This window comes from Crinia signifera, chromosome 6 (genome assembly GCF_055691185.1).
Source record: "Crinia signifera chromosome 6, ASM5569118v1, whole genome shotgun sequence".
In the NCBI taxonomy this organism is placed as follows: Eukaryota; Metazoa; Chordata; class Amphibia; order Anura; family Myobatrachidae; genus Crinia; species Crinia signifera.
In genome coordinates, this window is record NC_139222.1 from 7,900,475 (window position 1) to 7,913,882 (window position 13,408).

Here is a 13,408-nt window from a genome sequence, read left to right on the forward strand (position 1 = left end):
TACTACTGGGAGCAGGGAGGAGCTGTCTCCGTGTGTGCCTGCAGGCTCCTTGATGATCTCTGCTGCAGGAGGAACCCCCATGGCAACATAAGAAATAAGTAAGTTGGCTGAACTAGCACTTCATAGCCATACCTTCTTACAGCCTTACTTTACTACTCCAGCGTTCCCTGTACTGTGCCCCCTAGCCTTGCCCCCTATACCCTGTGCCCCCTAGCCCGGCCTGCCTTCTCTTCTGTGCCCCCCTAACCCTGCCTTCCCTGCCCTCCCTGCCCTGTGGCCCATAGCCCTGCCTTCCCTTCTCCGTGCCCCCATAGCCCTGCCTTCCCTTCTCTGTACCCCCCTAGCCCTGCCTTCCATACCTTGTGCCCCCCTAGCCCGGCCTGCCTTCTCTTCTCTGTGCCCCCCTAACCCTGCCTTCCCTGCCCTGTGGCCCATAGCCCTGCCTTCCCTTCTCTGTGCCCCCCTAGCCCGGCCTGCCTTCTCTTCTCTGTGCCCCCCTAACCTGCCGTCCCTGCCCTGTGGCCCATAGCCCTGCCTTCCCCTCTCTGTGCCCCCCTAGCCCTGCCGTCCCTGCCCTGTGGCCCATAGCCCTGCCTTCCCTGCCCTGTGCCCCCTAGCCCTGCCTTCTCTTCTCTGTATGACCTTACCCTGCCTTCCATGTGCCCCTAGCTCTTTCCTCCCTTTCCTGTGCTCCCCTAGCCCTGCCTTCCCTTCTCTGTGCGTGTGCCCCCCTAGCCCTGCCTTCCCTGCCCAGGGCACCCTAGCCCTGCCTTCTCTTCTCTGTGCCCCCCTAGCCCTGCCTTCCCAGCCCAGGGCACCCTAGCCCTGCCTTCTCTTCTCTGTGCCCCCCTAGCCCTGCCTTCCCTGCCCAGGGCACCCTAGCCCTGCCTTCTCTTCTCTGTGCCCCCCTAACCCTGCCTTCCCTTTCCTGTGCCCCCCTAGTCCTTTCCGCCCTTCCCTGTGCTCTCCTAGCCCTGCTTTCCCTGCTCTATGCCCCCCCCTTGCCCTATCCTCCCTTCCCTGTGCCCCCTAGCCCTGGTTTCCTGCCCTGTGCCCCTATAGTCCAGCGTTCACTGCCCTGTGACTAACCCTTAGTCTAGGCTTCCCTGGGCTGTGCCAAACACCCCCTGCCCTGTGCCCCCTAGCGCTGCCTTCTCTTCTCTGTGCGCCCCTAACCCTGCCTTCCCTGTGCTCCATAGCCCTGCCTTCCCTTCTCTGTGCCCCCCTAGCCCTGCCTTCTTTGCCCTGTGCCCCCTAGCCCTGCTTCCCTTTTCTGTGCGTATGCCCCCCTAGCCCTGGTTTCCCTGCCCTGTGCCCCCCTAGCCCTGCCCTCCCTTTGCCCCTATAGTCCAGCTTTCACTGCCCTGTGACTAACCCTTAGTCTAGGCTTCCCTGCGCTGTGCCAACACCCCCTTGTATTAGATAATATAGATAAGAATGAGAAATATGCTTTTCAGTGTAAACAGAATTTTTTTTCCCATCATTGTTTCATAAATGAACACACCACATAAATGTGGTGTGTGACATATTGTGAAATGGCCATTGCGGTGTGTGGCATAATGTGTAATGGGCATTACAGTGTGTCATGATGTGTAATGGACATTGCGATGTGTAGCATACTGTTTAAGGGACATTACGATGGGTGACATATTGTTAATGGGAATTGCAGTGTGCAGTATTTTTGGAAAGGGCAGTACCCCTTGAAGCGAGGCCGCATGTACGTTTTGAAATGTGTGCATTCTTTATTTTTAAAATATCTGTATGTGGGGCACATTTTTACTGTTAAAACTGGGAGCCATATAGTCTAGAAACACCCCTGTTTTGTTTCACCAGAATGCTATGTGGGGGGGCACAGGAAATGTTTTGGCTTGGGGGAGCAAATTTTGTAGTTACGCCACTGGAATGAAATCTTCCCAGGGGAGATTCAATCCTAGAGATCTGCAAACTGGAGACTCTGAAGGGTCAATACAATTCTGGGCTCGTTGCTGCTATGTATCAACGCACTGCATCTCGCACCCCTCGTGGACCAATTGCATGTTTTCTGGATATACCTGTTTATTGCCCTACTGCATAGGAATATGCAGGGTACTTAGAATTGGTTTAGCATTTCAGTGCTTATATGAAGAAACACCAGCCTACGCAGTTTATGCCACAAGTCTTTGACCTAGGCTTTACCATACTTTCCCTTTAAACCACGACACTCATGGATTACAAAGGTTCTGCGGATGATTGAAACCAGGGGAAATGCAGGCTTAAAGTCAGCCAGCCACAGAACCTTTATAATTTAAAATTGTCATAATTTAAAGGGATAAACCTATTTTGACCTCAGATGACTTGACAATTCCACAATCAGATGTGGATATCATAATTGCAGATGATCAGAATTGTGGCCTCTCATATGGGATTCCCAAGAGCTAGATGTGATCTAAAAGCCTGCAGGTTCACGGGGCGGGGGGGGGGGGGGGGGTCCATATACATACTTGCTCTGGTGGTATGCGGCTCTTCATATTTTTTTTCACCAGCCACTGCAGGACACACCCCTGGGTGGAAATAGATACGCCCATATGTGTCACTAGACACGCCCTTTGGTTGAAACATGACACACCCCTTCAATGTTGCGCGACGTTGCGCTCGGTGCATTTTGCTAGCATCTAAAATCTCCCTCATTTTGCTTTTCAAAAGTAGGCAAGTATGTCCCAGACCCCCTCACCTCCCTGGTCAGGTCCCTGTGTCAGTAATAGAGATAATAGTGATGTCACTGTGACGCTCCCAGACCCCCTCACCTCCCCGGTCAGGTCCCTGTGTCAGTAATAGAGATAAGAGTGATGTCACTGTGACGCTCCCAGACCCCCTCACCTCCCTGGTCAGGTCCCTGTGTCAGTAATAGAGATAATAGTGATGTCACTGACGCTCTCAGACCCCCTCACCTCCCTGGTCAGGTCCCTGTGTCAGTAATAGAGATAATAGTGATGTCACTGTGACGCTCCCAGACCCCCTCACCTCCCCAGTCAGGTCCCTGTGTCAGTAATAGAGATAAGAGTGATGTCACTGTTACGCTCCCAGACCCCCTCACCTCCCCAGTCAGGTCCCTGTGTCAGTAATAGAGATAAGAGTGATGTCACTGTGACCTCACCTCCCCGGTCAGCAGGTGAATGATCTCCAGGGTGAGGTGTAATATCTTCTCAGTCATCTGACTTTTCTCCATGTCCATCGTTGGTGGGTCAGTCGGATGACCTCTGCCTTGTAGACACGTGTCACTAGCACCTCACCTCAGTATTATTTTAGCGAGTGAATCACTTGAGGATGAAACAGATAATTGGTATTCCAGGTATAATATGCAATAAAGACAAGATCACAATTATTGTGTATTTCCCCAGTTATCACCCTCTCCCTACTGACAGGCAACATACTGTAAACATTCCCTATGGACACAGGCAGGACCCCCCATCCTCTCTGTGCACCCCATGACAGACCTCACTCACATAACAGCAGAATGACCAGAACTCAGCTGCATCTGCTATCGCCCTATAATGTCTGTGCTCACCGTGCTGCTGGCCAATGAATGTATATCTTACACTATCACCATGCAAACCTATGTATTGCCCTCCTTCAGTGGCCACTCTGATATCTGTAGTGCTTGTATTGTCCCCTAGAGTTAAAAAAAAAGTCACACTGGTGGCCCCTCCCTCTGCCCCCAGGACACAAGAGCTGCCCCCAACCTATAATATAAGGAGCCAATAACAAGACACAGGCATATAATAACCACCATCTTATATACCACACGTTACTCACAGTCACTTCTGCTGCAAGAAGAGTTTGTCCTCTCTGCTATCAACTGCTTCTGTCTAACCCGGGCAGATCACAATGAAAATGAAGGGCACTTCCTGTCTGTGCGTTCCACCAAACTTCCTGGTTGAGCGTTCCTGCTGACTTCCTGGTTGTGCATTCCACCCCACTTCCTGGTTGTGCGTTCCACCTAACATCCACCCTCTAGTGGTCACTCTCAGGCAGTGTTACTTAACATTAATTGTTGTCATTGTGTAGCCAATCAAAGGCTGGCTAAATTGTACTTCCTATATCTCTGGGGGTCCCAGAACTTACCCTCGGGATCATTATAAATGGGGGGCAGCCACAGCTAGTTTAATAATGAATGCAGACAGTTATATTTCACTCTGTATGAGTCTGCTCAGTGATATAAAGGACTTCTACAATATGGAGACAGGGAGGACACACTTTGATGTCGCTTTCCATTACCTGGGGAAGGTTACATCATTTCTGGAAAGTAATGAAGATGATTATAACAACAGCCTGCACCCTGCCATAACTGTACTAAGTGCATGACACGCCATTATAGTATATGCATCAGCAGTGTAGACTGCACCGAACCAACCAAACATGACTACATGAGACTGGGCCAGTGGACGGTGGAGCGAAGCCCGTGGGCAGCTAGTATTTCCCTCGGTCACTAATGACGGCTGAGCAGGGCCGGTGCTAGGGTGTCCGGCGCCCTCCTGCAAACCATACATTTTGCGCCCTTTCACATTGCCATTGCAACAAGCTGCAGCCCGATTGTGGGAGTGTACACAACATGCAATCCTATGGAGGATCTCGGCTGCATGTACATGTATGTATACACCATCTCAGTGCTGTGTCCGCAAAATGTTACAGGCACTAAAGATGCCCATACACGCTGCGAGAATCGCATACGTTATGGGCTAGATCGCATCGAACGGCATGCATGCAATGTGTGTGCGATGCGATACGAAAGCAGTACAAAAAGTATGTGCAGCACTCGTGACTGAGGGGGAAAGGAGGGGAGAGAAGGAGGAGATGGAAGAAGAGGGGAGGAGCTAGAGGGGGCGGAGTGTTGCGGACTGGCAGTGGCACTGGCACAGCACACTGAGAAGAGGGAAGGAAGGGGAGGCGGCGCTGCTGCCTGTTCGTCATTTGATTGACAGCTGACAGGAGCAGGGAGCAATGGGTAGGGGGCGATTCCGGACATGTCATCCAGGCATTCACAGACAGTGCTACATGCCTCAGCGCAAGTGTCCGTGAGGAAGAGGGGGCAGGTCGCAGGAGGAGGACAGTGTGTGCGGGGTGCAGGGAGCTGCTCAGCATCTCCATACTGCCGCCCGCTGTCAGACAGGCGCTGCGGGCGGCGTGCAGTGACAGTGAGGGCTGAGGCAGCTTTAGCAGAGCAGGGAGGGAGACAGCGCCTTTTCAGCATGGCGCCTCCCTGCTTTGCAGGAGCTGCTGAGTGGGTAGCGCCGGCCCTGGGGCTGAGCTCTATCCTCAGAAACCAGACAGCTTTCACCAGAGGTGTAGATTACACTCTACTGAATGCATACCCTCCAACATTTGAAGATAAGAAATCGGTACACATTCAGAAAGAGGGCGTGGCCATTAACAAGGGGGCGTGGCCATGGTAAAAAAAAAAAACCCAGTGCAGCCACGTCCCCTTTCTGAATGTGTACTGTGCACCAACTACTACACCCCATGTATATGTACCCACTACCCAGGTTACCTATGCTGATGGTGTCCCTGGTCCTGTTGCTTGTGGACCTCCCCTTTCAGCCAGCATCGGATGTGATATTCTACAGTTCCCCATCTGCTGTTTCATAACAGCACCACTATAGTGGATCCCCAGCGCCAAGTGGCCAGCAGTGCATGCTGGGACTTGTAGTTCGCAACAGGAGATAGTAGCAGATGCGACTACTGAGTTAAGTTGAGGAAACGGAGACGAAGAGTGGAAGTAGTGTTATAGTGGGAGCAGTCATCCACCCCCCAAGACACCCCACTTGGTCTTACCAGTTCATCTGCCTTCTCCTCCTCCCCCCGCACGCCCGAGACCGGTGCGAGCTTCAGCCACCGCGCGTGTGCTACGTCGCTTGCTCTGTCAGTGCAGGAAGGGAAGCGCCGCTCAGTCAGTCTTCTTCTTCACTGCAGCCAGCCACTCTTCTCCCTGTGCTGCCGTGCGCAGGGGCAGCACAGGGAGAAGAGTGGCTGGCTGCAGTGAAGGATCATTTCCACGACGAGAAACTAACCGATACACCCACACATGTAGTTGCACAGAAAGCACTATTATACTGACTGAGCGGCGCTTCCCTTCCTGTACTGGCCTGGGTGTCATTCAGAGCAAGCGTCGTAGCACACGCACAGCGGCTGAAGCTCGCACCGGTCCTGGGCGTGCAGGGGGAGGAGGAGAAAGCGGCAACACTGGAGCAGCAGGAGTCACTGTTCTGTGGCCCAGCTTGTTGTGCCAGTGCCCACCCGACCCGCAATGGCGATACAGCGCCAGTGCCCACCCGACCGCACTGACACCAGCGCGGGATCCCAAAAACCGGTACATTCGGTACACTATGATTTAGCCGGTACAGACCATTTAAAAACGGTACTGTACCGGCTAAATCGGTACAGTTGGAGGGTATGTGAATGTGGATTGCATGTTTGCTATCCATTTGTCATACAGATAGTGTTTGTCATACAGGAAGTGTTTGTCATACAGGAAGTGTTTGTCATACAGGAAATGCCTCTGCAGCCATTAATCAGCAAGTTTGCAGTAAAGAGTAAAGACACACTTCTGCAGCTCTCCAGAGTCCTGTGGTGATTTGATAACATACCACTTTACATGGTGTTAGGAGTCTCCACTGCATAGATTCCCTGGTTTTCGATGATGCTAAAGCTCAATAAGGAATGTCTCATGTGCAGTGGGGGCACCAGGGTCGGTGACATCATAGGTTTGCAGGGGAAGCCCCTGGTGACCTCTTAGTGGGTTCCATTGCTATGGGGCCAGAGACGTAAGGGGGCCTGGACCCAGGATATAAAGTTGTCGTCCCATTTCCCAGATTTACCTGCTAAGCCATTGGGTCTGATCCACTGGTAAAGTGGCACAATACGACATGGAGGCACTATATCGTGGCCTAATATAAACTGTGGCACTGTAACGTGGCATCATTTGAGGTGTAGGACACTAATGTGGCACAGTATGAACAGGGGCACTGCAATGTGGCATATTAACTGGGGGCACTATCCTAATGTGAACTGGGAGTACTCTGTGACATAATGTGTACTGCCAGCCCCACAACTACGATGGTTCATAAAATAAACTGGGACACTACTAACTTATTAGGCATAGCATTAACTAGGGCACTGCTATGGGGGGTAATATTACCTAGGGCACTATTGTGGGGGTAATACTACCTAGGGCACTGCTATGGGGGGTAATATTACCTAGGGCACTATTATGGGGGGTAATATTACCTAGGTCACTATTATGGGGGTAATACTACCTAGGGCACTATTATGGGGGGGTAATATTACCTAGGGCACTATTATGGGGGGTAATATTACCTAGGGCACTATTATGGGGCGTAATATTACCTAGGGCACTATTATGGGGGTAATATTACCTGGGGCACTATTATGGGGGGTAACAGTAACTGGGGCACTATTATGGGGCGTAATATTACCTAGGGCACTATTATGGGGGTAATATTAACTAGGGCACTGCTATGGGGGTAATATTACCTAGGGCACTATTATGGGGGTAATATTACCTAGGGCAATTTTATGGGGGGTAATATTAACTAGGGCACTATTATGGGGGGTAATATTACCTAGGGCACTATTATGGGGGGTAACATTACCTAGGGCACTATTATGGGGCGTAATATTACCTAGGGCACTATTATGGGGGGGTAATATTAACTAGGGCACTATTATGGGGGTAACATTAACTAGGGCACTATTATGGGGGTAACATTAACAAGGGCACTATTATGGGGGTAATATTACCTAGGGCACTAATATGGGGGGTAATATTAACTAGGGCACTATTTATAGGGGGTAATATTAACTAGGGCACTATTATAGGGGTAACATTAACTAGGGCACTATTATGGGGGTAATATTACCTGGGGTACTATTATGGGGGGTAATATTAACTAGGGCACTATTATGGGGGTAATATTACCTGGAGTACTATTATGGGGGGTAATATTAACTAGGGCACTATTATGGGGGTTAATATTAACTAGGGCACTATTATGGGGGGGTAATATTAACTAGGGCACTATTATGGGGGTTGCTATTACCTGGGGTACTATTATGGGGGGTTATATTACCTAGGGCACTATTATGGGGGGTAATATTACCTAGGGCATTATTATGGGGGTAATATTAACTAGGGCACTATTTTGGTGGGTAATATTAACTAGGGCACTATTATGGGGGGTAATATTAACTAAGGCACTATTATGGGGGGTAACATTAACTAGGGCACTATTATGGGGGGTAATATTACCTAGGGCACTATTATGGTAGGTAATATTAACTAGGGCACTATTTATGGGGGGTAATATTAACTAGGGCACTATTATGGGGGTAATATTACCTGGGGTACTTTTATGGGGGGTAATATTAACTAGGGCACTATTATGGGGGCAATATTACCTGGAGTACTATTATGGGGGGTAATATTAACTAGGGCACTATTATGGGGGTTAATATTAACTAGGGCACTATTATGGGGGGTAATATTAACTAGGGCACTATTATGGGGGTTAATATTACCTGGGGTACTATTATGGGGGGTTATATTACCTAGGGCACTATTATGGGGGGTAATATTACCTAGGGCACTATTATGGGGTAATATTAACTAGTGCACTATTTTGGTGGGTAATATTAACTAGGGCACTATTATGGGGGGTAATATTAACTAAGGCACTATTATGGGGGGTAACATTAACTAGGGCACTATTATGGGGGGTAATATTACCTAGGGCACTATTATGGGAGGTAATATTAACTAAGGCACTATTATGGGGGTAACATTAACTAAGGCACTATTATGGGGGGTAACATTAACTAGGGCACTATTATGGGGGGTAACATTAACTAGGGCACTAATATGGGGGTAACATTAACTAGGGCACTATTATAGGGGTACTATTAACTAGGGCACTATTATAGGGGTAATCTTAACTAGGGCACTATTATGGGGGGTAATATTAACTAGGGCACTATTATGGGGGTAATATTACCTGGGGTACTATTATGGGGGGTTATATTACCTAGGGCACTATTATGGGGGGTTATATTACCTAGGGCACTATTATGGGGGGTAATGTTACCTAGGGCACTATTATGGGGGTAATATTACCTAGGGCACTATTATGGGGGTAATATTACCTAGGGCACTATTATGGGGGGTAATATTAACTAGGGCACTATTATGGGGGTAATATTACCTAGGGCACTATTATGGGGGTAATATTAACTAGGGCACTATTATGGGGGTAATATTACCTAGGGCACTATTATGGGGGTAATATTAACTAGGGCACTATTATGGGGGTAATCTTAACTAGGGCACTATTATGGGGGGTAATATTAACTAGGGCACTATTATGGGGGTAATATTAACTAGGGCACTATTATGGGGGTAATATTACCTAGGGCACTATTATGGGGGTAATATTAACTAGGGCACTATTATGGGGGTAATCTTAACTAGGGCACTATTATGGGGGGTAATATTAACTAGGGCACTATTATGGGGGTTATATTACCTGGGGTACTATTATGGGGGGTAATATTACCTAGGGCACTATTATGGGGGGTTATATTACCTAGGGCACTATTATGGGGGGTAATGTTACCTAGGGCACTATTATGGGGGTAATATTAACTAGGGCACTATTATGGGGGTAATATTACCTAGGGCACTATTATGGGGGGTAATATTAACTAGGGCACTATTATGGGGGTAATATTACCTAGGGCACTATTATGGGGGTAATATTAACTAGGGCACTATTATGGGGGTAATCTTAACTAGGGCACTATTATGGGGGTAATATTAACTAGGGCACTATTATGGGGGTAATATTAACTAGGGCACTATTATGGGGGTAATATTACCTAGGGCACTATTATGGGGGTAATATTAACTAGGGCACTATTATGGGGGTAATCTTAACTAGGGCACTATTATGGGGGGTAATATTAACTAGAGCACTATTATGGGGGTAATATTACCTGGGGTACTATTATGGGGGGTTATATTACCTAGGGCACTATTATGGGGGGTAATGTTACCTAGGGCACTATTATGGGGGTAATATTAACTAGGGCACTATTATGGGGGTAATATTACCTAGGGCACTATTATGGGGGGTAATATAAACTAGGGCACTATTATGGGGGGTGATATTAACTAGGGCACTATTATAGGGGGTTATATTAACTAGGCACTATTATGGGGGGTAATATTAACTAGGGCACTATTATGGGGGTAATATTAACTAGGGCACTATTATGGGGGTAACATTAAATAGGGCACTATTATGGGGGGTAATATTAACTAGGGCACTATTATGGGGGGTAATATTAACTAGGGCACTATTATGGGGGGGTAATATTATCTAGGGCACTATTATGGGGGTAATATTAACTAGGGCACTATTATGGGGGGTAACATTAACTAGGGCACTATTATGGGGGGTAATATTATCTAGGGCACTATTATGGGGGTAATATTAACTAGGGCACTATTATGGGGGTAATATACCTAGGGCACTATTATGGGGGTAATATTACCTAGGGCACTAATATGGGGGGTAATATTAACTAGGGCACTATTATGGGGTAACATTAACTAAGGCACTATTATGGGGGTAACATTAACTAGGGCACTATTATGGGGGTAATATTACCTAGGGCACTATTATGGGCGGTAATATTAACTAGGGCATTATTATGGGAGTAACATTAACTAGGGCACTATTATGGGGGTAATATTACCTGGGGTACTATTATGGGGGTAATATTAACTAGGGCACTATTATGGGGGTACTATTACCTGGGGTACTATTATGGGAGGTAATATTAACTAGGGCACTATTATGGGGGGTAATATTAACTAGGGCACTATTATGGGGGGTAATATTAACTAGGGCACTATTATGGGGGGTAGGGAAGCCAATCCCAGAGCATTTTTTCAATCCCGGAATTCGGGATTGAAAAATGCCCAATCCCGGGATTCCCGGGATTGGCTTCCCTAATTAAAAAAACCCGCCCCGGCCGCCCCGCATATTTACTTACATGTGCAGTGCGGCCGGGCGGGTGTTCGGTGAAGCTGGGAGGGTGGGCGGTCCATTGCTAGAGCCGGGCAGGGAGGTGTGTGGGCGGCCGGGCAGGCGGCCGGGCGATGACAGGACGGGGCTGCGCAGCGTGACCTCTGGCCTCGTCACGCTGCGCAGAGCCACAACGCCGGGACGGGAGTAGCCGGGCAGCGTCTGAGCACTTGCTCAGACGCTGCCGGCATTAGACTGCGCATGCGCAGTCTAATCCCGAAATCCCGGGATTGGAAACTCCAATCCCGGGATTGAAATCCCGGCGTTTTAGGGGCCAAATCCCGGGATCCCGCCGATCCCGATCCCGGGATTGGCAACCCTAATGGGGGGTAATATTACCTAGGGCACTATTATGGGGGGTTATATTACCTAGGGCACTATTATGGGGGGTAATATTACCTAGGGCACTATTATGGTGGTAATATTAACTAGGGCACTATTATGGGGGTAATATTACCTAGGGCACTATTATGGGGGGTAATATTAACTAGGGCACTATTATGGGGGGTAACATTAACTAGGGCACTATTATGGGGGGTAATATTAACTAGGGCACTATTATGGGGGGTAACATTAACTAGGGCACTATTATGGGGGGTAACATTAACTAGGGCACTATTATGGGGGGTAATATTAACTAGGGCACTATTATGGGGGTAATATTACCTAGGGCACTATTATGGGGGGTAATATTAACTAGGGCACTATTATGGGGATAACATTAACTAGGGCACTATTATGGGGGTAATATTAACTAGGGCACTATTATGGGGGTAACATTAACTAGGGCACTATTATGGGGGGATATATTAAGTAGGGTACTACATTGGTACAGAAAATAAACTAGGACTTCTATAAAACACACATATGTATACAAAGTCAGCGTTACGTAGTTAGCGTAGTCAGTCAGCGTTACGTAGTTAGCGTAGTCAGTCAGCGTTACGTAGTTAGCGTAGTCAGTCAGCGTTACGCAGTTAGCGTAGTCAGTCAGCGTTACGCAGTTAGCGTAGTCAGTCAGCGTTACGCAGTTAGCGTAGTCAGTCAGCGTTACGTAGTTAGCGTAGTCAGTCAGCGTTACGTAGTTAGCGTAGTCAGTCAGCGTTACGCAGTTAGCGTAGTCAGTCAGCGTTACGCAGTTAGCGTAGTCAGTCAGCGTTACGCAGTTAGCGTAGTCAGTCAGCGTTACGCAGTTAGCGTAGTCAGTCAGCGTTACGCAGTTAGCGTAGTCAGTCAGCGTTACGCAGTTAGCGTAGTCAGTCAGCGTTACGCAGTTAGCGTAGTCAGTCAGCGTTACGCAGTTAGCGTAGTCAGTCAGCGTTACGTAGTTAGCGTAGTCAGTCAGCGTTACGTAGTTAGCGTAGTCAGTCAGCGTTACGTAGTTAGCGTAGTCAGTCAGCGTTACGTAGATAGCGTAGTCAGTCAGCGTTACGTAGTCAGCGTAGTCAGTCAGCGTTACGTAGTCAGCGTAGTCAGTCAGCGTTACGTAGTCAGCGTAGTCAGTCAGCGTTACGTAGTCAGCGTAGTCAGTCAGCGTTACGTAGTCAGCGTAGTCAGTCAGCGTTACGTAGTCAGCGTAGTCAGTCAGCGTTACGTAGTCAGCGTAGTCAGTCAGCGTTACGTAGTCAGCGTAGTCAGTCAGCGTTACGTAGTCAGCGTAGTCAGTCAGCGTTACGTAGTTAGCGTAGTCAGTCAGCGTTACGTAGTTAGCGTAGTCAGTCAGCGTTACGTAGTTAGCGTAGTCAGTCAGCGTTACGTAGTTAGCGTAGTCAGTCAGCGTTACGTAGTTAGCGTAGTCAGTCAGCGTTACGTAGTTAGCGTAGTCAGTCAGCGTTACGTAGTTAGCGTAGTCAGTCAGTGTTACGTAGTTAGCGTAGTCAGTCAGCGTTACGTAGTTAGCGTAGGCAGTTAGCGTAGTCAGTCAGCGTTGTGTCAGCGCTTATTACATTGTGTGGAAACCATTGACCATTTTTAACCTGCCTGACATGACAAGTGTGAATGTATTCATGAAATACCCCCACTATCCACGTGGCGAGGGAACGCGGTATGTGTCCTCCTGACCTGTTCATACCCCCACTACCCACATCGGCGAGGAGTTGTATTTATAAAGTGTGGCGAACCGCACTTTATAAAATTAACTCCACACCGACGTGGATAGTGGGGGTATGAACAGGTCGGGAGGACCCATACCGCGTCCCCTCGCCATGCTTCGGGCTGACGTGGATAGTGGGGGTATGAACAGGTCGGGAGGACACATACCGCGTCCCCTCGCC

At 48.6% G+C, this 13,408-nt stretch overlaps 1 protein-coding gene across 3 annotated transcripts in view; it reads right to left on the minus strand.

The window, feature by feature from the left end:
• The window catches only part of LOC146009986 (uncharacterized), a 7,995-nt gene extending 4,156 nt beyond the window's left edge, over positions 1-3,839 (minus strand). For all 3 annotated transcript variants that reach the window (XM_083150705.1, XM_083150704.1, XM_083150703.1), the window contains exons 1-2: positions 3,793-3,839; positions 3,134-3,296 (exon numbers count right to left, since the gene is read on the minus strand). In XM_083150705.1, coding sequence (XP_083006831.1) covers positions 3,134-3,211 — 78 coding nt within the window. In that variant the 5' untranslated portion in view covers positions 3,212-3,296; positions 3,793-3,839. The remainder of the gene's footprint in view (positions 1-3,133; positions 3,297-3,792) is intronic.
• Between the last annotated feature and the right edge of the window lie 9,569 nt (positions 3,840-13,408).